The sequence below is a fragment of the Coregonus clupeaformis genome, chromosome 20 (assembly GCF_020615455.1).
Source record: "Coregonus clupeaformis isolate EN_2021a chromosome 20, ASM2061545v1, whole genome shotgun sequence".
In the NCBI taxonomy this organism is placed as follows: Eukaryota; Metazoa; Chordata; class Actinopteri; order Salmoniformes; family Salmonidae; genus Coregonus; species Coregonus clupeaformis.
Genome location: NC_059211.1, coordinates 40821513 through 40848242, shown reverse-complemented (window position 1 = coordinate 40848242; position 26730 = coordinate 40821513). Strand labels below are relative to the sequence as shown.

Below are 26730 nucleotides of genomic sequence, written 5' to 3'. Positions count from 1 at the left end.
ACAAATCTGTGCAAGCTCCTGCACATCATCTCTAGCTGACACCTTTGCTAACAGGTAGTGTCAATTTAAAACTTGCACAAGACAGTTCACATAATTGTCCATTTAAAGAAATTTAGTCAATTTATTAATTACTACATTTTGTTAACATTAATCCAGAGATTCTTACCTTTGCCTCGATTCGGCAATCTCGTCCAGATCATCATGGCATTTGTAGTTCTTTATGATAGCCACATTAGCATTACATTTTTGGGAGGTAAATACAGGTGAATACATTGATAAAATCACCTTGTCCTAGAGAGATTTACACGGTTATCAAAACACAGTCCTTATTTTAAGTGTTTCTAAAATCCCCTATGGGAAAATTGAATGGTGGAATAACGATTGGAACCATTTCCCTGTTTGACCGCTAGGTTATGGGTATTATGACTCATACTGTGGTACTCTACAGAGCGCAATAGTAATGTATTTTTGAAGGCACTACCTCCGCCATTGTTCGTTGAACAAAGCCTATGGGGAAATTGAGTTTTTGTAGGGTTTTTGGATAAACACCGAAAATAAGGTCTGTGGTAAACACCGGCTTAGGAGATCTTATACGTTTTGCTCTATGGTAATCTTCATCAGCTAGTCACTTTGTGAATTTTGAAGCATTTATGTAATCAAAAAAAGCACAAAGGGTTCATAATTCATAAAGATCATGTTAATTGACTGATATCTCTTAGAAGATCTCTTAAGCCTGTGTCAACCTCAGACCCTATTTTCAGCATTTATCCCAAAACCCAATTCATTTTCCCCATAGGAATGGCTGAACGAACCAGAGGCAACTCATTTCCATTTTTTAGGACTACAAGCTGGCGAGCGCCATTCCAGGGGAGAGTTGGCTGGTGGTGCTCAACTGAATTGAACACCCCCTCTTAATTAGATGATGCTGCTCAGTATACTGCTAGTCTTGTCTCTCTCGCCCTTAGCAGAGTTGCCAACAACCGGATTTCAGGGATACGTACAGTCGTGGTCAAAAGTTGAGAATGACACAAGTATTGGTCTTCACAGAGTTCGCTGTTTCAGTGTTATGAGATATTTTTGTCAGATGTTACTATGGTATACTGAAGTATAATTACAAGCATTCCATAAGTGTCAAAGGCTTTTATTGACAATTACATTAAGTTTATGCAAAGAGTCAATATTTGCAGTGTTGACCCTTCTTTTTCCAAGACCTCTGCAATCCGCCCTGGCATGCTGTCAATTAACTTCTGGGCCACATCCTGACTGATGACAGCCCATTCTTCAATAATCAATGCTTGGAGTTTGTCCGAATTTGTGGGTTTTTGTTTGTCCACCTGCCTCTTGAGGATCGACCACAAGTTCTCAATGGGATTAAGGTCTGGGGAGTTTCCTGGCCATGGACCCAAAATGTCGATGTTTTGTTCCCCGAGCCACTTAGTTATCACTTTTGCCTTATGGCAAGGTGCTCCATCATGCTGGAAAAGGCATTGGTCGTTACCAAACTGTTCTTGGATGGTTGGGAGAAGTTGCTCTCGGAGGATGTGTTGGTACCGTTCTTTATTCATGGCTGTGTTCTTAGGCAAAATTGTGAGTGCGTCCACTCCCTTGGCTGAGAAGCAACCCATTTTACATTTACACACGAATGGTCTCAGGATGCTTTACTGTTGGCATGACACAGGACTGATGGTAGCGCTCACCTTGTCTTCTCTGGACAAGGTGTTTTACGGATGCCCCAAACAATTGGAAAGTGACTTTACCCCAGTCCTCAGCAGTCCAATCCCTGTACCATTTGCAGAATATCAGTCTGTCCCTGATGTTTTTCCTGGAGAGAAGTGGCTTCTTTGCTGCCCTTCTTGACACCAGGCCATCCTCCAAAAGTCTTCGCCTCACTGTGCGTGCAGATGCACTCACACCTGCCTGCTGCCATTCCTGAGCATGCACTGGTGGTGCCACGATCCCGCAGCTGAATCAACTTTAGGAGACGGTCCTGGCGCTTGCTGGACTTTCTTGGGCGCACTGACGCCTTCTTCACAACAATTGAACCTCTCTCCTTGAAGTTCTTGATGATCCGATAAATGGTTGATTTAGGTGCAGTCTTACTAGCAGCAATATCCTTGCCTGTGAAGGCCTTTTTGTGCAAAGCAATGATGATAGCACGTGTTTCCTTGCAGGTAACCATGGTTAACAGAGGAAGAACAATGATTTCAAGCACCACCCTCCTTTTAAAGCTTCCAGTCTGTTATTTTAACTCAATCAGCATGACAGAGTGATCTCCAGCCTTGTCCTCGTCAAAACACTCACCTGTGTTAACGAGAGAATCACTGACATGATAGCAGCTGGTCCTTTAGTGGCAGGGAAATGTTTTTGGGGGATTAAGTTCATTTTCATGGCAAAGAGGGACTTCGCAATTAATTGCAATTCATCTGATCACTCTTCATGACATTCTGGAGTATATGCAAATTGCCATAATCAAAACTGAGGCAGCAGACTGACAAAATTAGTATTTGTGTCATTCTCTAAACCTTTGACCACGACTGTACAGCTATCTTCAGCCTAGCTTCATTTTCCACTGAAAACCGGATGTGGGCTCTCTGCTCAGGCCTTTCTTTTACGCCTGCTACGTTAGGTTAAAGGCCAATTTATGCTTGATCTGAAAACGTAGTTGGAGGCTCCGTATGGAGAATGTGATTCAATTGCGGAGCCTCCGGAGGCATGCAGAGGTCAAATTGAGCTTTGTACCGCATTGCCATGTGCCTTCCAAATTTCGTAATAATGCGGAGGGCTCCTTATAGCTCCGCATTGACATGATTGGTTGACGGAAGGCGAGGGCGTGAGGTCCTGTATAAACACAAACTCACGTCCTTGACAACAACTCTGCGCTGCTCCGCGAAGCGCAAGAAGTATGAATGCCCTGACTTCTGCAGAGGCCGTATCACACTAAATGCTGCACGGCCAATGCAGACGTTGGATTGACCATGCAGCGCCTTTTAAAGTCAATGCGGAGCTATACAGAGCCTTTCAGTGTTTAAAAATGTGGCTCTGCAATTGCTTCACATCCTCCATACGGAGCCTCCGACCACATTTTCGGATCAAGCATAAATTCGCTTTTAGTCCCTCCATCAGGGCTCTCCAACCCTGTTCCTGGATAGCTACTGTCCTGTAGGTCTTCGCTCCAACCCTAATCTAGCGCACCCGATTCTAATAATTAGCTGGTTGATAAACTGAAATCAGGTTAGTTACAACTGGGGTTGGAGTGAAAATCTACAGGAGAGAAGCCCTCCAGGAGCAGGGTTGGAGAACCCCAAGTCAGATGTGTTGCCTCCAAACAATGTAGACCTACCAATGTTCCAGCTTGTTGCTGCCCTAGGTCTGGGATTTCTCAGACTACTGCTAGTCTACAAAAAGTCATTGGAAGTTAACTATTAAGTTGCTTTTCGCCATGATAAAATACATGTAGGCTTTCACATTTATTAAAAACAGTATATTGGTAATACACTTGTCAGGTTTCATTGATATCCATCCCCACACAGAAAAGCATTTAACAGTCCAGTGTTTGAGAGGTTTATATTTATTATTCTGTTTAATTAAATGTTGCACATAGCATATTCTGACCATTACTCCCAATACTGACATGTTAAAAAATTAAACTAAAATAGGCCTACAATTAGCCAGTTTTTAAAAGCCTATATGTAGATGGCCTAAAAACACAAGTGGTTTGTAATTTGAATATACAAATGACATGATCAATAGTATCGGATAGCCTTTAAATACTAGATGAGGGTATAAAAGAAGCAGCTGTTCACCGGAGAATGGACAACTCCATTGTATTTACAAAAACAGAAGAACCATGTCTTGAATTAACAACATTAGAAAGTCATAACTGACCACGAAGCTCATTTACAGAATGCTCTCTACTGATTAACCTAAACAACCTGGATGAAAAGCAGAAGTTGTGCATTGGTCAGAAAACAGTCAGCCCACATCACTCAGAGCCTTGCCATTCCCTTGTCAACAGTGTACTTTCACAGTTTAGCCCTCTTGATTAGTGACATACTAACTCATTTCACCTGGAAAACAAATAACCAAACAAAAAACTTTTATATGGTATGCTTTGAGATGTTAACATGTCTTAAAATTTTAATTTCCCTCCCAATTCTGCCTCTCCTTGACAACACAAAAGGGCTTTGTAAGTAAAAACCCCCAAGTGACTGACGTTCACAGACAGAAGAACTGCCTTTGTACAAAAAGGCAAAGGATACTTTCCTCAGTCAGTTAAGACTTTGAAATGCAGTCAAACACTGTGGAATCACCTCATTGAAACACAAAACATTTAAAAAAATAAGATACTTAGCTTTACAACGCTAACATGAGCAGCGACAGCCATTTGCTTTACAACAGAACCCCCTACTGACGGCTGCATTCAACTAAAGCTAGACGTGTTAAAAATGCAGTGTATATAAAAAGAAATTAGAATTTGCCATAGTGGGGCCAGGAGCTTTTCTGAGCAAGTGTACAGACAAACTCCTTTATCCAGAATACGACTAAACTATTGCATCTCTAAAGAGGTGAGACAAGGTGTCATATTGTAGATTCTTGTGACATTTGGAATCAGACATTACAGAAGAGGGCAAAGCCAGCTATTCTAGTAGGGAGTATTTTCACACACAACAGGTATTACACTCAGCCTGTATTCATTTTCTAGTTAACAATTAAATCATTATATACAGTGAGGGAAAAAAGTATTTGATCCCCTGCTGATTTTGTACGTTTGCCCACTGACAAAGAAATGATCAGTCTATAATTATTCTGTGAGAGACAGAATAACAACAAAATAATCCAGAAAAACGCATGTCAAAAATGTTATAAATTGATTTGCATTTTAATGAGGGAAATAAGTATTTGACCCCCTCTCAATCAGAAAGATTTCTGGCTCCCAGGTGTCTTTTATACAGGTAACGAGCTGAGATTAGGAGCACACTCTTAAAGGGAGTGCTCCTAATCTCAGTTTGTTACCTGTATAAAAGACACCTGTCCACAGAAGCAACCAATCAGATTCCAAACTCTCCACCATGGCCAAGACCAAAGAGCTCTAAGGATGTAGACCAAGATTGTAGACCTACACAAGGCTGGAATGGGCTACAAGACCATTGCCAAGCAGCTTGGTGAGAAGGTGACAACAGTTGGTGCGATTATTCGCAAATGGAAGAAACACAAAATAACTGTCAATCTCCCTCGGCCTGGGGCTCCATGCAAGATCTCACCTCGTGGAGTTGCAATGATCATGAGAACGGTGAGGAATCAGCTCAGAACTACACGGGAGGATCTTGTCAATGATCTCAAGGCAGCTGGGACCATAGTCACCAAGAAAACAATTGGTAACACACTACGCCGTGAAGGACTGAAATCCTGCAGCGCCCGCAAGTTCCCCCTGCTCAAGAAAGCACATATACAGGGCCGTCTGAAGTTTGCCAATGAACATCTGAATGATTCAGAGGAGAACTGGGTGAAAGTGTTGTGGTCAGATGAGACCAAAATCGAGCTCTTTGGCATCAACTCAACTCGCCGTGTTTGGAGGAGGAGGAATGCTTACTATGACCCCAAGACCACCATCCCCACCGTCAAACATGGAGGTGGAAACATTATGCTTTGGGGGTGTTTTTTTGCTAAAGGGACAGGACAACTTCACCGCATCAAAGGGACGATGGACGGGGCCATGTACCGTCAAATCTTGGGTGAGAACCTCCTTCCTCAGCCACGGCATTGAAAATGGGTCGTGGGTGGGTATTCCAGCATGACAATGACCCAAAACACACGGGCAAGGCAAAAAAGGAGTGGCTCAAGAAGAAGCACATTAAGGTCCTGGAGTGGCCTAGCCAGTCTCCAGACCTTAATCCCATAGAAAATCTGTGGAGGGAGCTGAAGGTTCGAGTTGACAAACGTCAGCCTCGAAACCCTAATGACTTGGAGAAGATCTGCAAAGAGGAGTGGGACAAAATCCCTCCTGAGATGTGTGCAAACCTGGTGGCCAACTACAAGAAACGTCTGACCTCTGTGATTGCCAACAAGGGTTTTGCCACCAAGTACTAAGTCATGTTTTGCAGAGGGGTCTATACTTATTTCCCTCATTAAAATGCTAATCAATTTATAACATTTTTGACATGCGTTTTTCTGGATTTTTTGTTGTTGTTATTCTGTCTCTCACTGTTCAAATAAACCTACCATTAAAATTATAGACTGATCATGTCTTTGTCAGTGGGCAAACGTACAAATTCAGCAGGGGATCAAATACTTTTTCCCCCTCACTGTATATATATATATATATATCTTTCAACTTAATACATTTCAAATATCTTCCTGTACAACCAACCTACTTTCCAAAATCTTGACATCTCATATTTGTTCACACAACATTACTACGTCTTTTGACTGTATTGGTGGGTAGTGTTGGGTGGGGTAGATTATATTTCAAGATCATTAAAAGCGGCCTACGTGCAGAGGTCTGGACATAAGTGGTTTTACTGGTTTAGTTCTTTTTAGCACCTGTACAACCCTCAGCACTGCTATACCCATTTAAAGGGGCCAGCCGCAGTTGAAACAAAGCAGGTCCCTGCCACTGTTTTGATAAAAAGCTAAGGGATGGGGCAGGAGAAATGTAGCCACTTACATTCATAGATGGAGCTATGGATGCAACTGACCATCCATTATATCAAAATTATAGTTTTAACCATGTTTTGAGGCTATACAGTGTTTGTGTACATTTACTTTGCTTACAAACATTGTCGTAAAAATGGATATAGCAACTGCAGATTGCCCCTTTAAGACTAAATGGAGAGTATTAGGAGGATGACACAGAGGTTAACGGTCAGACCTGGGAGATGTTATACCGTTTTTACAAGATCTTTGTTACTTTCCCTCTAGATAATGAGCATGTGAGTCCTGTTCACTGCCTGGTGTTTAGCACATAAATATTAATAAAAGGGCACTTTAAAGAGAGTTGAGCAAAAAGGTGAACAACCGATAGTAAGTAGTGTCATTAAAACTATATGCACAAATTCAATCATGTTAACTGTAGTCGAAGTAGACGGAGCACCACAATTGCCAAATGCATGGATTCATTCACACATTAGTGTTTATCTGAAGAGGGATGTCCTCTTTGCTCTTTTAACCCTCTGGATCATTTGACTTCTACTCTATTCATAAAATGGCTACTTAATTTGGTAGAACCTGACGTAAGGACATACGTCAGGTCATCTAAGAACATTGTTTTTTTACACAAGCACTAGAAAGACCTCAAGTCAGCTCAGACATGAAATCCAATTCACCACATACTGTAGATGTCTGGTGTATAGCCAGATGAATGACATTAAGGTCTGAAAGGAATCAATGGGGCAACCACAGAGCAGAGTCAACTTGCACGACTGGTCAGGTCACTTGCCCCAGGCAACCCTTAATGATCACATATGGATTACAATTTGACATTGGTTTACACCCAGATGAACATTACTCTTTTCGTATCTTGTTAGAGTTAATCATATAAAGTTTATATATTTTTTAAAGTGCTCAATACTATCTGGTCTGGGTTGGAGCAGGCAAGAGCAATGCAGACGGGGGCAGAACTTTTGCAGTTTGTTACTAGCAATGTGGTCTGTGTAGTTGAAATGAAGGGACATTACAGCTATATATATACACACACACACACACACACACTACACAATCTCCATGTCTACTTATTGTACCAGGAGGGCTTTTTGAAGTCTAACAGACAATCACAGCTCTATACCCACTACTCAGCCAAACACCAAAAATAACATGAGGATTTGTTGTTACATAGACAAACTGAAATTGCCAATGATGAGTGAAACAAAGAGGGTTGGTGAAAATGTGTGGGGTGGGTGGGTGGAGCCAATACTCAAAATCTCTTCATTGGGTCAGAATAGTAGGCCCTTTAGTTCAGTTTTCCCACCCCTCCCTCCTTTGGTGAGTGCTGGATCACAAGGGGTGACCGGAGACTTTCAGGAGAACTCAGACTTGCTCAGGGCAATGGCCAGCTCCAGATCCTCTTGTTCCTGTTGTGCCTGTCTGGCCAGGCGCGCCTTCTCCTCCCGCTCACTCTCCCTCTTCGCCCACTCAATCATGTCCTCCTCGGTAGGGTACTGCTGCGTCACACCACATAGAAACACACAGAAAACACACGCATAGACACAGCAAAGCCCCATCAGAACACCTCAGAGATCCAGAATAGATATACTATGCTCCCCCCAAATACATCCACTGCACTCAACCTCCCCCATCTTGGACACACATTTTCAAGGACACAGCATGTCAGTAATTCTCTGTATTAAAACAGCCATGTCTCTCCAAAGCAACAGCATACTGATCCCCTTGACACGCATTGGTCATGGTAAGCTGTTCCATTCTATACATTACAATATCACTTTTTGTTTGTTCCAAAAGCAAACCGTTGCAATTTCCTCACACTGTTTAAAAACAAAATGACAAATGTATTAGCCCCACCCCCGCCATGGTTGTAAAACAATGCTCGCATGTGACAGAATTGACAAATCTGTTTCAAACAGCAACACAGACACATCATGCACATATTAAAGAGTGGGATGGCAAAATTTGGTTAGTGTTTAGTGAGTACATACCTAATATAATAAGAAGCATGCGTGTCGCTGGTGTCCCAGCTATACCAATGTGAATGCAAATTAACAACAGTATTGTACTGCAATATGCTGACTATTGGCTCAGAGATTGAGAATGGGTATTTCTTAGACCTAAAGTGCACGTGAATGATACCAAAAGGAGAGATGTGGTAGCGCGAGAAAGGAGTAGTTCTATAGAGTGCTGCACATCGGCAAGGATGACAAAGGTTAACAGTCAGACCTGGGAGATGTTACAGTTTTTACAAGATCATTATTACTTTCCCTCTAGATAATGAGCATGTGAGTCCTGTTCACTGCCTGGTGTTTGTCACATAAATATTAATAAAAAGGCACTTTGAAGAGAGAGTTAAGCAAAAAGGTGAACAACCCATTGTAAGTGTAATTAGAAATATATGCACAAATTCAATCATGTTAATTGTAGTCGAAGTAGTCTGACCACCACAATTGCCAAATGCATGAGTCATTCACACATTAGTGTTTATCTGAAGAGGGATGTCCTCTTTGCCCTTTCAACCCTCCGAAACATTTTACTTCTGCTATTCTATTCATAAAATGGCTACTCAATTTAACAAACATCCATAAATGCTTATCAGAGGCCAGTAAAACTAGCTTTGTGAATTCAGAGCAAACCGATTGTTTATTTTTTACAGCTCAAGTCATAATTGAATCCAGGATTTGATTACACCAGAATTAACGCATCATATTAGAACATAAAAAGGAGCAAATGTTACGGACGTCACGCTGCTTTCTTAGCTAGTACCACTTCCCCCCGTTTCGGCTCATAAACTGGCTCCAACTTGGGACCTCTGCTTTGCCAACACACAAGACTACTCTCCTTGACAATGTTCCAACGGGTTGAGCCACCCGGAAGGTACCAATTAGATGGCTCAATCTACAACATTTCGAGCTAGCTGTGGAGTGCGCTTACGGTACGTTCTTAACTCCGTTATACAAACAGCAGCAATCTGTGGGAAATCAATCTGGTGGATATGGATACACATGGAGCCCAGAGATGGAGATGGTACCCTTCAGACTTTTTATTGAGCTTATTCGACTGAGGAACAGAAGAGTAAAAACTCAGAGCAGAAGTCTCCTCCACAGTGCAGTCAGTGCTAATGGGTGGCATGAGTGGTGATAGCAGGACGAATGGAGGGATGCAGGATGAGGAGTGATTCCAGTCAGAGTGAGAGGAGGATATGTGGAGGGTCATTGGGAACCAGCCAATCAGACACAAGGACACAGTGTGTGCAGGGCAGGGTGCAGGAGGTCATGCAGGGTGGAGGGCAGTCAGAGGGAGGAGGAGCTCGGTCAAGCCTTTCATCCTTTCTGTGGTTGTGCTAAATAAATAAAATCACAAGAGTCAAAGCAAGCAGCCTTTCCATCCACAGCCAACCGGGGCTCATGAGGGCTATGCGGAATACGAGTCATGAAGGGGAAGATTGTGTGTGCTTTTAGTCCAGTTAGTGGTGACTAAGGTCACTCAGTGAAAAGATTATCCATTTTAAATATATTAGAATGTTTATTAATATACACAGTGGACAAGATATTAGGAACACCTTCCTAATATTGAGTTGCACCCCCTTTTGTCCTCAAAAACAGCCTCAATTCGTTGGGGCATGGACTATACAAGGTGTCGAAAGCGTTCCACAGGGATGCTGGCCCATGTTGACTCCAATGCTTCCCACAATTGTGTCAAGTTGGCTGGATGTCCTTTGGGTGGTGGACCATTCTTGATAAACACGGGAAACTGTTGAGCATGAAAAAAATCCAGCAGCGTTGCAGTTCTTCACACACTCAAACCGTTGCGCCTGGCACCTACTACCATACTCCGTTCAATATTTTGTCTTGCCCATTCACCCCTGAATGGCATACATACACAATCCATGTCTCAATTGTCTCAAGGCTTAAAAATCCATAATTAATCTGTCTCCTCCCCTTCATCTACACTGATTGAAGAGGATTTAACAAGTGACATCATTAAGGGATCATAGCTTTCACCTGGTCAGTCTATGTCATGGAAAGAGCAGGTGTTCCTAATGTTTTGTACACTGTGTATATCTACATCTACACTATTAAATGAGTAAAGTTAGGCAGTGCAAGTTATTCAAGGGAACATCGTCAATTATTACAAGGCTAAACTCCAGTTCAACTTAGAAATAAACAGAAATGTAACTACAGATATAAATAAACCTTTACATAAAGAAACATAACATTGGTAACAAAATAACTATGGAATACATAAGGTAGCAGGAATAAACAAAAAATGGATACAAAATTATAGAGATGACCTCTTTAGCAAAACAAAGGAATGCATTTAAAATCATCAAAAAAGTAAAATCCATCATCTATATATTTCTATAAGGCCTTAAAATGCTCCTCAGGTAGGTAGGTAGAGAGTTTGGCTATGAATGGAGGAGAGGCTGAGAGTGCCGTTTGGTGGATGTGGCTTGTGAGCGAGGAAACAGAGGAGGGCGACCTAGTCGCTGTCAGGAGGGGGAGAGGGGGCAGGGGAGGTGCTCACTTTGTCAAAGCTGGCAAATCGGTCAGGGTCCTGTGCGGGCTGGCGGGGTGAGGATGGGGCGAAGGGGTCCTGGGCAGCGTCCTTGGCAGGTTGGGAGAAAGGGGGATCTCCTGAGCCCTGGGGAAGAAAGGGTCCCCTTCTGTGGAACGAGTCCGACGACTCTGATCTGGAGATTGAGGATCTCTTACCTGCATTCACACACACACCACCCAAGAGCACTCAGCTCAGTAAGGAATGAGGCGCCCAGGGAAGAACTCCTAACAAAAGTGCAACAATGACTACAAAACCCCACTAGGTACTAAACCTGCATGTTTTGAATACCAATGCCATTCTGCTACTAGTACTTGGCAGCAGAAAAGCACTGACAACAAAAAGCATGAAGGAAAATTTGCTTTCCAGAGTCAGGAGCAGCAGGAGAACTGACCTGGGGGTGGAGGGGGAGGTCTGGTGGGCGTTCCCGTCTTGGGGGGCAAAGCTGGGGGAACATCAGGGCTGCTGGGCTGGCTGTTGTTGGACGAGTTGGATGAGGCGAAGGGGTCAGAACTGTTAGACTGGGAAACAACCAGAGAAGGCCAGAAGAGCATGACTGACTCCTCTCCTCTCTCATGTTTACAGCAACACCACCACCTTCCTCCTTAACAGCATGAATAATGGAGGTGAATGTATAAACAGGCAGTCCTCTCCAGACATGCTCACATTTCACACCCACAGACATCAAACTCCTCCTTATCTAAAAAAAAGACACTGAGGTTAAACCGGAAGTCCCTAGTGATCCCTAGTTCTGCTCACATGGCAGCCATGATGACACACACCAAGGACAACTAGAGAACCCAATCTTACCTTGGCCAGGGCGCTGAAGTCTGCAAATCCCTGTCCAAATGACTCGTTGCCGAAGACGGCAGCAAATGGATCTGAAGGACACACACAAGGTGTAGATATTACTCAACAACACACAGTTTAGCCAGACAGGGTACTACCATCTGCCCTACCACCCACTGCCCAGAGGGAGGCTCCATCCCTGGAGTCTTACCTGGGTCAGAGCCAGTCTTTACTGCAGTGCCTCCAGGTGCAAAAGGGTCATTAGGTGCTGCAGTGAGATCCTTCTGGGAGAGAAATACATACAATGTCAGTTTTACGACTAAAATCCTATAAACAGTGCCAACCTAGCTAGAATAATTAAGGACAGAAAGAGTAAGTGCACAGTCATCCTTCATTACCATGCACAGACTGGGTCTTTCTGCGAGCATAATTAACACAAAGTGTTGGTGGGGGAAACTGGGTAGCTGCCTGAGTGAGTGTTCCTAAGGCATATGATCAGTTCAGCACTGTGGCACTCATAGAATTAGGAATTAGAATACTATAGTAATTTAATAGGATCTCTATGGTGGCACCACTCACCGCGGGGAGCTCAGAGCCTGGCTGGGAGCAGCTGAAGGGATCCGGGCCTGCAGTGCCCTGGGAGCCAAACGGGTCTGGCTCTGCCAGGGAGTCCATTTTGGATCCAAACTGATCCGCATCCACGTTGTTGACCTTGGCACTGAAGGGGTCCCTGGCTGCCTTGTTATTGGGTTTGGAGCTGAAGGGGTCCAGTCCTGCAGCGTTGTTGAGCGGAGCTGCAAACAGATCGGGATCTGCTAGGCTGGCACTTTCACTGAAGGGGTCAGTGAGGGTGAAGGGGTCAGCAGAGGGGAAGGGGGCGGCCAAAGACTGCTTGAAGAAGGAGTCAGCAGCAAAGGGGTCTGTGCCCTTAAACGGGTCTCCTCCAAACGGATCTGTTGAAGAACAGCTATGTTATAGGTTGTAATATTCCAAATATAGGCTAATATTAAAATATTATTTGGTGTCTCGCATGCATAGCTGCATTGTTTGAGCTCATATTGCGTTAACAAGACTCACTCACAGGAAACATCTGCCTTTCCAAACGGATCATCTTTAAATGGATCATCTGCACAGACAGAAGAGAAGACAGACAATAGAATCAGTTGGGATTAATCTTTCATTAAATACATAAGTTTTCGTTAATTGTACTATTTGCGAGGAGGAGGGGTAACTCACGGTCAGTGAAGGGGTCTGACTGGAAGAAGTCCATGCCAGGGAGCGGAGGGGGGCTGGTCGTTGGGGATAAGGTAGGCTGGGCAGGGAGTGGAGGGGGAGTGGTCTGTGGAGGCAGGGCAGGCGGGGTTGCCTGGGGAGGCTCAGTTGACTCTGGTCTCCTCTCTGGCTCTGGGGATTCCACCTGCTGAGAAGATACAGGTGATCAGTACAGTCCAGTGGTCAGGCATGAGTCCAGGGAGGAATCCAATGGCTAAAGATGATGCGACCATATTGTACCTTGGGAGTGCTAGCTTTAAACGACTCCTCTTCCTGTTCTTCTACAACTTCAGAAGTAGGACTTCTCTGCTCCTGAAGAGTGAAAGCAACAGGACTAATGTGCTCCTAAGGAAAGAGAAGGAAAAACATCAACTTCAGACCCCATGATGGCATGACAGAACACATACAGACTTATGAACAAATTATAAAATGACAGATATTTCAGAGTATGATATATTGCCTTCACAAGGTTGTCCCGTGGTACTGGCCAGGCAGTGGAAGACAGGCTGTTATAGAGGTCTTTGAAGGCATCAGACTTAGGCACCGGTTCCTCTGGGGCCTTAGGCCTGTCCTCCTCCACTTCTTCTATCGGTTCAGCCGGCTCCATCTGTGGCTGGATGGCTGGAGGCTCCACTCTCAGCTCCTCAGCCTGGTCCTCTGGGTGCGGCTCATTCGCTGAGCCGTTCACCAGGACTGGCACTGGATCCTCCTCTAGGGCCATCTTCCAGCTGAGCTGGGCCGTGACCGTCCTCTCCTCCAACTGTAGATCACTCAGCTTTTGCTGCACCTGCCCCCAGTACAGACAGAGGTAGAGAGAGCAGAGGGATAGAAGGGAGAGAGAGCCATTCACTAACTCACCCTTTACCTGATATTCTCTTGTCCATTTTTCTATGTCAGGAATAGACATTAAGGGAAATCTTTAAATTTACTCCTATCACCATGAAATCGTCGATTTTGCTCTGTCCCGCCACCATGAAATCTTTGCACCATCCCACCACCATGGCAGTAATGATGGTGAGTCTGAGTAGACTCACCTGAGAGACCTGAGAGAAGGAGTCTCGGACAGACTCCCGCAGGGGGGTGAGCTGCTCCCGCGCTGCCTGCACCTTCTCCTCCAACTGCTGGGTCTCCTCCTGCAGCCGCAGCAGCTCCTCTCTGGCCTGCACCAGCTGCTCCTCGTACTCCTCGATCCTCTGCTCCTGCTCCGCGTGCTCCGCCTCTAGTGACGAGATCTAGACACACACACACCACAGAAAGAGAAGCAAGATGAGAGAAAAGAGTTCAAACAAAATGGATGACAATCGGACCAACAAATACACTTGCTATTGACTGGTTCCTCTCTGAAGGTGTTCCAGGTGCTGTGTGAAGTTGTGGTTGGTTGATAGGTCCTGTAGTCTCACCCGCTGGTTCTCATGGCTGCACTGCTGGCGGATGTGACCAAGCTGCTCCTCCAGAGTGGTCTTCTGCTGGTCCAGCTCCTCCAGAGCATCCTGGACCTCCTGGCGCTGAGACTGCAGCCGGTGCAGCACCCCGCTCTCCTTCTGCACCTCATTCTGCAGGTCCTGAGGAGGGAAGGGATACCAGAGTGACATAACAGCCAGAGAAAGAGAACAATAAGTGAGAATAGGAGCAGAGACTGACTGAGCAGAGTCTGCAGAGAGGATGAGTCAGAGTCAACCCATTATGACTGCCAGAATATTGTGACATATAAATAGCTCAGCCTTGACGAGGTTCTCCACTGCAGCAGAACAAAATCGATGTGAGTTTCCCCAAAGTGCCATCACACTTTGACTTCGTATTTATGCCTACATGTTGTTTCTTGAGGAAGTGAATGTAGAAGGGTGTGGTTGGTGGTATAAAACTAATCAGCCGCTCCTCAGCCCAGGCTCAGAGGGATGAACGTCTTCGTCCATTTCCTCTAGGGAGCAGCTGCACTCTAAGCTATGTCTGTTCAAAGTAGCCAGGCAGTCGCAGCCCAAAATAGAAGCCATTTATCAGACCAACTCCAGCACAGCGGCAAGGCAAGGCACTCCTGCCCTCATCTCCTAATCATTTTGAAGTGACTGCTACACATGCCAGGATTTAAGGCTAGCCTATTAACACACTAATAGTTTATTGATCCCTCTTTGTTTAGAATACTTAATTACTCAGAAATGACAGTATGACTTACTAAACATGTATTGTAGAGAGAATAATCCATGATCCCTGTGGAACTGTTAAATATTTTTTGGGCCTTACATTTTACTGTACAATTCCAATCTTAGTTACTCATATACCTTATTTGCTGATATAGCTCTTGTAAAACCGACTAGTTGCCCCATCATGAATACATTGATGCTGGCTAATTGGCAGTGACTGAACCCTGGGGTGAGGAAACAGTGCTGTCTGTCTAATGACAGCTTTTCACACCATTGGCTAACACCTACAGTACCAGAGAAAAAGCAGTATTTCACAAATACACAGCAGAAAATAACTAATAATCAATGGAAGTTAATATAGCCTATAGAGTTTGATCACCTGGGTTCAAGTGTGGTAATGTACACCTCTTTTCTAGGTGTTTAAAATGTTAATGAAGTCCTCTCAGGGAGAGTGCTGGGGTCAATAGAGAACAGGACCTGAGAGGAGATAATTAAACCTGACATTCATACATCCATTAATGATCAAATAGAGACTACAGAATAAAGACAAGGTGATATTCACACACTGGCATAGGGTTTACAGGTGATACACCTCTGCTATGGCACTGGCTTATTCAAGAACACTTGAAGTTTTCCTAAAAATGCATTTATTTGCATAAAATGATAAGATCGGCAACCCCAGACGACAGGATATGAAAGTATCATATAATATACTTCCTCTAAATAGGTTATATTAATTAATTAATTAATATCCTTGATAATAACTTGGAGGTAATAGTCAAAGAATATTATCACTAGCTAGGTTTCCATCCAATTGGCGGCAGATTGTCATGCAATTATTCTCAAATCTGCATAAAGAAAACATGCACATTTCCCCACCAGTGGTGTGTTTCCACCAAACTGACTTGTTGCGGATAAAAATCAGTGAGTGATGACGTAGTGCACACAAAATGTACTTTTTCATGTACCGAATAAAAATCTAAAATTCAATGCGTTTCCATCACATTTTCAACTCTTCCGATAGTTGTCACAAAAACTGTTGCGTTAAATAGTAAATGTGCCTACTCTGGTCTTAGCACGTGCCAACAGCTCACAGATACAGTGCAGGTAGGCTAGTCTACATGAGATTATAGATGAGAATATTTGTCAATCAGCAGTCAATCATTGATCATCATGTCACCAGAATTAGACCCTCAATATTTATTGTGAAGGTGCATCAAGGTCACTGTACACTTTCACCACCCTGTGAAGTTCATCATAATTTATTTAATCTGTAGCCTAATAAACTACATGGTTTCCAGACTCATAGTGGGAGGACCACACACCATATAAATTGTGACTCCAAGTTTACTTCGATATGATGGTTATCAATTTTTGCGCATTTCTCGCATAATTCATTTTACCAACACAAAAAGATCCCACTTTTTCTAGCGTATTTAGTTTTGTCGAAATTTGGAAACGGACACTTTTTTTCCATCAGGCCTTTATCTGACATGTACTTTACCCAAGTAAAAACCTTGGACAGAAACCTGGTTACTGAAGCAGGATCTATACTGATTGAGGCTACATCACATCAGTTCAGTTTGTGCAATCAATCTCAATGTCAATATGGTGCACTATACATAGTGTACAAAACATTAAGAACACCTTCCTAATATTTTGCCATCAAAACAGCCTCAATTCATTGGGGCACGGACTCTACAAGGTGTCGAAAGCTTTCCACAGGGATGCTGGCCCATGCTGACTCAAATGCTTCCCACAATTGTGTCAAGTTGGCTGGATGTCCTTTGGGCGGTGGACCATTCTTGATACATATGGGAAACTGTTGAGCGTCAAAAACCCAGCAGCGTTGCAGTTCTTGACACACTCAAACCGGTGCGCCTGGCACCTACTACCATACACCGTTCAAAGGCACTTAAATATTTTGTCTTGCCCATTCACTCTCTGAATGGCACACATACACAATCCATGTCTCAATTGCCTCAAGGCTTAAAAATCCATCTTTAACCTGTCTCCTCCCCTTCATCTATACTGACTAAAGTGGATTTAGTGATCAATAAGGGATCATAGCTTTCACCTGGATAGTCTATGGTCATGGAAAGAGCAGGTGTTCCTAATGTTTTGTACACTCAGTGTTGATGTTTGCATCATATAACTAGTGGAGGCGGCTCTGACTCATAGTCAAACGCACACATACAGACCGAGGGGGGAGTATGTTCTCTTCTGCTCAGCCATAGCTTCACAGCCTAACAGAATCATGCAGACTACCGCTGACAAATTCAACAAGAGCAGCTAAACAGTAGAATGTTACAGCTTTGTAACATTTGACAACAAAAAAAAAAATCTATATAGATATATATCTATATATAAAATGAATTTACAGACAATAGTCATCAAGTGGATGAAATGAAAAGAAACAATCTAAGGGTAGTGAGAGCTGAGGGGCATGTAGGCAGCAGGTTTACTGTACCTGGACTTCACTGGTCCTTTCTCTGATGCTCTCCTCGTTCTCTTTAATGTCCTGTTCTACAGAGCTCTTCTCCCTGGAAGACCAGCACAGAAGACATGAGTATTTAATCACCGTGGAGACCGAGGGCACCCCCAGCCAGGCTACCACACCACCACCTTCCCCAGATGACAGCTCCTCTCCCTGCACCACCATCCTGATCCTACTGTAGCAGACCACACACACACACCGACCGACCAACCAACCCCTGCAGCAACAGCCTTGAGCGAGAGAGGGTCTCTGTGTGTCTGTGTTTGTTCTGGCAGATGGGAGAGCAGAGGAGAAGAGAGAGGGGCAGGACTGTGTGTGCAGATGGCTGCCTGGAGGAAGTCTCAGTGATTCAGTGGAGAGAGGGAGGGATGAATATCGTTCCTTTCCCTGTCAGTTCATCCTCCCACCTACCCCTCCCATCCCTTTCCTGCACGGTCAGATGACAAGGTAAAAAGGGAGGGAACAGAGGATGTGAAAATGTGCACAATAGGCGGGGCCTCTTCAGTTATCTGCTCTCCCTAACAAGTCCAAATCCTCCTGGATCTTTATCAACTGACAATAATAAAGCCATTCATTTAGCAAGGTAGAACACTAAGATGCCAAAAGGCAAAACTGTGCAACAGAATAGATATTACCATTGTTCATATTAATTAAATATAATCAATAATAGAATGTTTTGCTCAACATGAAGAATGTTGAAACAAAAAAGGCAGCCAGATACAAAACAGCCACACATGTAGAGTGCAGGACCAGTTGAGAGATGAGCTAAAGTGAGGTAGGCGACGTGTGCGTCAGGAGTACTAACTTAACGGACTGTATATTTAGATGCCCAGGCAACAATCCAGAAAGAACATCTGTAGACAACATCCCATGCACCTCTTCCAATTTGTCAGCCAAAAATAACAGAATGCTGGTTTCAGACAGTCAGTTTAAATCTATGATCCATTACTTACTTCCACCATATCTAGCTGCGGTTATGTCTGTAGTGGGGCAGCTATGGGATTTGTTAGCAGGTGAGAAAATATGCTGCACTTTCTCAACATTCAAACAGAGGAAGGGGGAAAAGCCTATCCCAGTGTTAATGAGCTGCCTTAACAAACCCCTCTGCCTGCCTTCCCCTTCAGCCGGTGGTTCTCCCTCATCACACTCACACACACACAAACAAAGAGAGAGAGAGATAGAGAGAGCTAGAGAACCTCTTGAGACCCTGCTAGAAGGCTCCCTTCCTCACTCATGTTATGAGTCCCTGGACAGCTCGTCAGCCTCCCAGCTCCCCTCCATCTGCTCTTTCTGCAGACAGCAAACATAACTCAGTGGAGAACTTGTGTGTGTGTCTCTCTTTTCTCAAGACTCCCCTTACAACATACAACTATTCCATGTATTCCCTGAAATATTCCAATGTGAGACAGAGCAAGGCCCAGTTCCTTGGCTGTCATAGCAGAGGCAACCTTAAAAGCGGGGAAGTTACATGCTCCAACAAACTCTTGTCAAACACAAAGCCGGAGCTAACCCATCCCTCAAATACAGTTACATGGACGCATACAACTCTGCTGGCCACTCACTTTTGTAGATCGACAATCTCATTGCTGAGCGAGTCCAGTTCCTTGATGGCAGAAAAGTCTGCTGCCAGATTTGCTGCGTTGCTCTGGTGGGGAGAGACCATTGAAAGCAGAAAACAAACTAACGATTTGTTTACATTTACATCAGTGTGGCTTTACTGACCATACATACACTGCAACATATGAACAATGTCTAAACATTAACTTAATGGAATGACAAACATGATGTGGAATAATTTGAGCCTCCAGCTAAAATGGCAACTAATTCAATCTCACCAGTTAAATCAAACCCATTTTGCTAAAAATCCCAAAATGACCCATACAAGAAACTGAACAGGGGAGAACACTGAAAGCACATCTACATGGAAACACAAATGGTAGAGGGCACTAAAATGACTACCACTTGAACTAGGAGGAAAGCAAAGGGAATATTATGAGGTTGGTAGATGGGCGGATGACACTGCCAGGGGCTAAGGGGGGGGGAGACAGTGAAGCCAACACTCAGGAGAGTCCCCAGCTAGAGGGAGATCCCACCTTGTGTACAATGCATGAGTCATGAGGAAGAACGCAAAGAGACAGCATACACAGACAGGGTCAGAGACACAGCAGCAAGCTAGAACACAAAAACCCACACCACAGGAGAAGGGAAGGAAAGTATTAGTAAAACATCAGGAAATAGAAGTTATCAAATCTGCATCACAATTAAGTAGCCTATTCATCAAAATAGTCCTAGCCATTCTTCATAGAGAAATATACCGGATAAAAATAAGATATTCACCCTTTATGATTATTGGATGTCTAAGACCGGTTTACAACATGCAGGATGAAAGAGCTGAGTCTTACCTGCTTGGCTGCTAGGCTCAGTCTGTCTGAGGGAGGGATCATTTCAGGAGAGAGGTTCTGGGGTGGGTTCACACCCGTGGTCAGTTTCTGGTTAATTAGATGCAGCGCTAGTGCAAACTGTTCCCTGGTAAGCTTCCCTATGTCCCCAATGTCACAGAGCTCCCTGTGGAACACAGATGACCACATTTCACAACAGAAAGATCCATTTACCCCTCCGGCAATGGGCATAATATTGACAAACTATAGGCTGGTTTCACAGACCCATATTAAGCCTAGTTCTGCTCAATAGAAAATCTTAATTGAACTAGCTTTTCAGTCCATGAATTTACTCTGGGTCCAGAAACCAGCACTGTATGAAAAATGTCCAGGTTGAATTAGTAAATGCAAGTGCAGGCACCCCATATTTTCTAAGAGTCTGTCGCCTGAATTAAGACTAAACATGTCCTGATAGGTCTTACCAGATGCGTGCTAGTGTGGCGGAGGGCAAGCCAGTCTTTAAGAAGATATCTCGGACTTCAGGCCCAGACACCAGACCATCCATGTCAAGATCGGTCTTTGCAAAAACCTCGTCATACTTGGCTATGTCTGGAGGAGATACAGCCCACTGAAAAGAGACAGAGGGGACAGGATTGTTACAGAGATGTTACTTTCCGCCTCACTTTCATACTAGAATGAATATTGTACTCACTGTGACTGGGGTCGCTGCTGGTTTGGAGGGCAGGGTTTTGGACCCGGAATGGGAGGAGCGTCTCTCTTTGATAGAGGGAGGCGAGGGTAAAAGGGGCATCACAGGGGGTACAGAGACCGGGGGCTTTTTCCTCTTGGAGGGTGGCACAAGGGTAGCAGGCAGAGACATGGGCACGGGCTCCCCCTCCAGAGCTCTGTAGACCAGGTACATGACCTAATGAAGGAGAACAGACACTCATAAATACACGATTCACTTACATAAATCTGCCTATCATGTCTGTTTCAATATAAGATCAGGGAAGTCCAATGTTGACAAACTACATATTCTATTCTAGAAGCACACAGCAACACACTAAATCTTACAGAATAGTCCACATTTCATCTTTGAACACTAAATATTTATATTACACTTGAATTATTCATCTATTTCTTACCACAGCAAACTCATCTCGGTCGAGCATACCATCTCTGTCTAGGTCACTCAGTTCCCATACCTGCAACATTTGGGGGGCGTTCAGTACATAAAACAATAAGTTAAAAAAATATGCATAAAGTCAGTAAAATAGACCAAATCATGGACTAAAAAGCTGATCAATGTTGTCACAAATAACCATCCCAGTCAAGCTTGGAAAAGCAGCAGAAATGTTTAACACAAGACCACCCCCCAGTGGGCACACGTGCATTTACTCTTTAATGGCCACCAAAACTCATTCATTATGAGCCCTGTAGATACTGTATGTTAGGCTTACCCTTCCCAGTACGTCCACTGGAAGTTTGGAGTTGAGCAACACTGGTTTGACCTTCTCCCCAGAGAGCATTCCACCAACGGGGGAGAGGCTGTCGAATATGGCATCAAATTTCAGCTTCTCTTCCGTCTGGAAAGTCATACAGGGACACGGTATAGGTGCATGATTCAAGCATAATTTACACTTTAGATAAAAGTAATCTAATTGGATTTTGCAAGGCTCAGAACCCCCCTGAAATAGCTTTGAAAAACGGATTTGAATAAGAGGTAGATGTTTTTTTTTTAAATGTGTCATCCACGTGGTTTGTTTCTGCTTTCATTATTACGGACCAGGACAAAATTACCAGGTTACATCTTTTAAGAAATAGTGATAGGTTTCCCCTCACCTTGACCACCCATGGGCCGTCAATGGACACTCCCCCAGGTAGAAGTGGGCTGCTTGTGTCATGCTGAGGAGAATAAAAAAAAAAGGGAAAAGAGTTTGCATCATCAACAAAGGTGCGTTTTTTTTAGCTGTTTTAAAGCTCACATGCTATTAAATCAAACGTCTGTTTCTTGAATAGAGACTGGGTTTCAGTGATGATTGTACTCACAAACTTTGGGGGAGGAACTGCCAAATTGAGACTCTTGAGTGTCACCTCCAGTCCATTTTGAGCACAGGCCACCAACCGGAGAGCAATGAAGAATTGCTGATGGGTGCAGACACAAAAAGTGTATTCTGGTTGTCTTACTACAAGGAATCTTTGAATACTTCTAACACGACATTGTAAATCTACTAAGTAACAGTTGGCCTACCTGCTTGTTAAGGCACCCCTTGCGTTCTGAATCTGCCAAATCCCAGATCTAAGAAGACATTTTAATTCACTTCAATTACATCAGTCATATAGGGATTCCCGCATACAACCATACTGGGTAAGTGCCATAGCTTGGTGTCTGGCCATCAGCTGTGTCATCTAGTATCTTACCTTGCCCAGGACGAGGTCTGCCAGGCCTGATCTCTTCAGGAACAAGGCTGCATCAGCAGCTGCCACCCGTCCACTACCAGACGGGTCGACCTACAACACAGGACAAAACAAGTCAACACTAGAAAGAAGAATTAGCCAGCAAAAGCACCAGATCTATAGCTAATTTGTGCTGACTTAGCAATACAAAATAAGACTAAATTCCATTGATTATGTAATAAACAGGTATGCTTAAGTATAGGCTAATACTTTGATGGGAGTCCTTAATCCATCACATTTTCCCCATTGTAGTGTCTACCATTTCACTTAGCCCTCTTTGAGCCTCTGCAATGACAGGGTTAGCAAAGAGTTATCATTAATTCATAAAGAAGCCTCCTCTTGCACAGAGTAGATCACAGAGTGGAGAAAAGCCTGGAGACATGTTCAGCGCAGCTCTGCAGTTGCTGGCTAATGCTGCACAGCATTTCCCATTCTATCTGGTGCTCTCTCATCTGAACAGCCCTGACAGAGCATCTAGATGAGAGCTTCTCTGTTACTCCGCTTATAAACCTAGGTACTACTACTTTAGTACATCATGGAATTCGCCCAAGGACTCACAAAAAGACACCTTCAAATGACGCCTTACCTGTTGATAGTATTTGTCATAGAGAGGATTTCCACTTGAGAGCTGTGGAGATAGACATAAAATGCTCCATGAGACACATTTTATGATCATAAAAAGGGCCAGACTACACCCTTCAAGCAAGCCAATCATAACATTTCATATCATCAATCCTTTGGCCAACACCAACCAAACTGCAAAAGCTAAGCAGCATAGGACTTCTGAGTAGAAAAATATAATCCATTAAATAAAGCCAGGCCTACATATCAATGTGCAAGCACTAGCTAGTTAAATAACCAGACCACCATCTAGAACATAGTACACTCACAGCATACCCATTAGCTGAGATCCACAAGTGGTTGTTTGATTTCTGGCCAAGCCTGTATTACATGGCCCTGGCAGCTTCCAAAAAGCAAGGCTAATACATTACAGATGGGAATAGGCCTATTTCTATAGGAAATCAATGTTTAATCTGAGCATTTTGCATCATGTTCATCTTAATAGTTAAATCAGTGTGTCTCTTCAAGTTACTCTACCATGTCAGTGTTTGAATGACATTCAGGCTAATACATCCATAGGCTGGCAATGTGTACTTCAGTACTGTGTGTGCCTCTTGAAACCAAATTGTTTGAAAAGTGGAATGCCTAGTCCAAGCAACAGGCTAAACAAAGTTTTTATTTAACCTTTAATTATCCAGGTAGTCTCACTGAGATAAAAAAAAAAAATCTACTTCAAGAGAGACCTCATCCAAACTAGACAGCAGCAGCGGAACAATGTTTCCAGACGTAACAACTTACAAACATAGACAAACAAATTATAGACGTAAACACACATACATTACAATTACATATAAACATCATAGATTTTTTTAAATCAATCGTACCACCAAATGAAATCCTAATGATAATCACATTCCTCAGTAACATGAGTCAACCAACCTTTTGAACAAGTAGCCTGCACTAGCACATATTTTACACAATGAATCAAACAAATAGGGTCTAGCCTACATATGAAATCAGATCATGAGAAGACAGTCATCTGCCAATGATCATATGAAATAGAAGAGCACTATCCCATCTTGTTTTCTGTTATGATACAAATGGCTCCTCTCAAGTAACCTAATAAAGAAAACCATGAGATGGGATGGTGCATGGGGGTCTTCTACCAGTAAGAGCTTTCTCTGTGAACAGACTCAATATTGGCTGTGCTCTTCTCTGTTGCACTTTTACAACAACATTTTCAAGGAACAGCTGACTAATAAATGTAACATTTCTACAAACTGCCACCTTGCAATATTATAGACGAGTCAGACGATTCCGAAACGCTATATAAAAAATCTAGATCTAGCTTACTCATTGAAATGCTTATAGTGACATTGCATGCTATTTCAATAGTCAATTCATAATCTGACCATTATTCACTATATATTTCCCAGCCCCCCCACCGCCATTTTCTATTGGAAACAATTGTGTGCCTGGAACTGTTGGCTGCCTAAACACGGAGTCTTTGTGTGACTAATTGCACAGCAGTGAACACTCACAATCATTCTCTTCACAAAACTGCAGCAGATACTAGCTATACTGTGCTGTTGTTTGGAGTATTTTCTTGTCCAATCCCTTATTCCCACACAGCACAGCTGCCAAGAAATTGCACCAACTGTAGTAACCAACCCCAGTCTTTTGCCTAGGTATAGCTCAGCCTAGGTAAAAAAAACATGTCACTGCTTTGAGGAATGGTAATATCCCATAACGTAAGACAAAGATGTGAATCAATGCATACTAACTTAGCTAGCTAGTTAGTGACATATAGCTAATGCAGTCATTATTCAATCAAAATATGTAGTTACCTACGTTATAGTAGCTTTGAGAATAACAATATAACCTTGAGTATAGTCAGGATGTTGGCTAAACTTACTAGCTAGCTTAGCCAGTAGAACACTGGCGAATAATGTCCACTATCACAACTTAATATTAGCCAGAAAACCAATGCTAAATATCAATGTGCTAAATAAAGCATAGCGGTCGTCTGCAACATAGTTGGCCATTGGCATATAGGACAACATGCGGCTACTTCCTCTTCTCGCTAACTAGCTGATGATGACAGCAAGCTAACGTTACCAGTTAAAGTTAGTTTGTATTGGCAGTTTAATGAATTAATACAACTGTCATTTCGGACAGCTGACTTCATATCCCCTACCTAATACGTTACAATAATAACATTAGTTTACCCAGCGAGTAAAGTGGATTGCAGCTAGTTAACGTTACCAAGCCAACTATTTTGGTAGCTAGCTTTGATAAGCTAACTGGCTCACACAGCAGGAGTGCAAACAGTTCGCTAGCTAACGTTAACGTTACTATCGCAAATAAATGTTGACATTCGAACAACACACGAGTAAATGCAAAAGGAACGTTTTCTTATTGAGAGCACCTTTATTTCAAGATGCAAAGTTAGCTAGGTAATGTAGTGAACAGTGAATACAATCAAAAGAAACAAACTACGCAAAAGTTATAGCTAGCTACTGTAGCTATCCTACCATTCCAAAATTGACACAACAGGCAGCTAATGTTAGCCTAGCTAGCAACGCCCTTACGCAGTCCCCAAAGAGGTTAGGCAAAAACTTTACCCAGTCATAGCTTAAGGAGAACTTCCAAATAATTCAAGAGACCGCGGGGCACACCAGTTTTAATATGTCCAAATCCACTTACAGTCCTTCAATGAATTAGCCCAATAAGGACAAGGCACCTACACACTAATCACCATTCGTTTTGAAATAAAAGACTTACCTGAGTCAGGGAGAGACTGGCAGCCATAGTTTTTCTGTTCCCACTACTTCATTCTGCGTTGCGATATATTAGATGAAGCTTTAAAACGTGGCACTGGAGTTTTTGTACTGGAATGGGTCGTTCACTCAGCTACGTCAGATGGTGCGGCGCCCGCAGTAGTGCGCTGATGTGAATGTGAACGAATTTATGCCAGTGTAATGAATGGCTGGCTACAACGCTGCAAAATTATCCACCGGTAGGGTCAAATTGCCCAGATGATCTCACATTATCAGTTACCCTGCTCAAATTAAGCAACACACACGGGGAGCGTTATAGAAAATTGTAACGACCCTGGGTTTATAAGCGCGGATATCGACTCTGCCACGGGAGCATGCTTTTGGGGCACAGTCGATGCCGCGATGGACTTCGCCCTAGAAGGTTGGGGGTTCGAGACCTGCTCCCTGCCTGTTTCATTATTTTGGTGTCAGAAGTGATCAGACCTTGCATCCACGAACGTGCGTGTGCTTGGCCGGTGAGCGCGTTCCTGTAAGACGTTGAGCTGTAGGCTAGCGCGAGGACGCGCACTTTGGAAGGAGGGAGTTGTGTAACGACCATGGGTTTATAAGCGCGGATATCGACTCTGCAGCCTGAGCATAGT

At 43.5% G+C, this 26730-nt stretch overlaps 1 protein-coding gene across 5 annotated transcripts; it reads right to left on the bottom strand.

Moving 5' to 3' along the window:
• Positions 1-6293: 6293 nt before the first annotated feature.
• Positions 6294-26293, bottom strand: eps15 (epidermal growth factor receptor pathway substrate 15). 5 transcript variants are annotated; one of them, XM_045205496.1, is made up of 25 exons: positions 26094-26293; positions 23335-23376; positions 22713-22802; positions 22543-22590; positions 22341-22436; positions 22134-22196; positions 21752-21877; positions 21437-21496; positions 21004-21216; positions 20774-20919; positions 20316-20478; positions 19476-19558; positions 17887-17959; positions 14679-14840; positions 14313-14510; positions 13739-14065; positions 13519-13623; positions 13243-13426; positions 13088-13132; positions 12586-12959; positions 12218-12290; positions 12028-12098; positions 11612-11738; positions 11188-11375; positions 6294-8156 (listed from the first exon to the last, which is right to left on the bottom strand). In XM_045205496.1, exons 1-25 carry the CDS (start codon positions 26118-26120, stop codon positions 8013-8015), a joined length of 3228 nt encoding a protein of 1075 aa, XP_045061431.1. In that variant the 5' UTR covers positions 26121-26293; the 3' UTR covers positions 6294-8012. The 5 variants fall into 5 exon arrangements, with proteins under 5 accessions (XP_045061431.1, XP_041695252.1, XP_045061430.1 ...); XM_041839318.2 differs by lacking the exon at positions 6294-8156 and adding an exon at positions 9285-10003 and having other exon boundaries at positions 13243-13423; positions 26094-26291; XM_045205495.1 differs by lacking the exon at positions 6294-8156 and adding an exon at positions 9285-10003 and having other exon boundaries at positions 14322-14510; positions 26094-26291.
• Between the last annotated feature and the right edge of the window lie 437 nt (positions 26294-26730).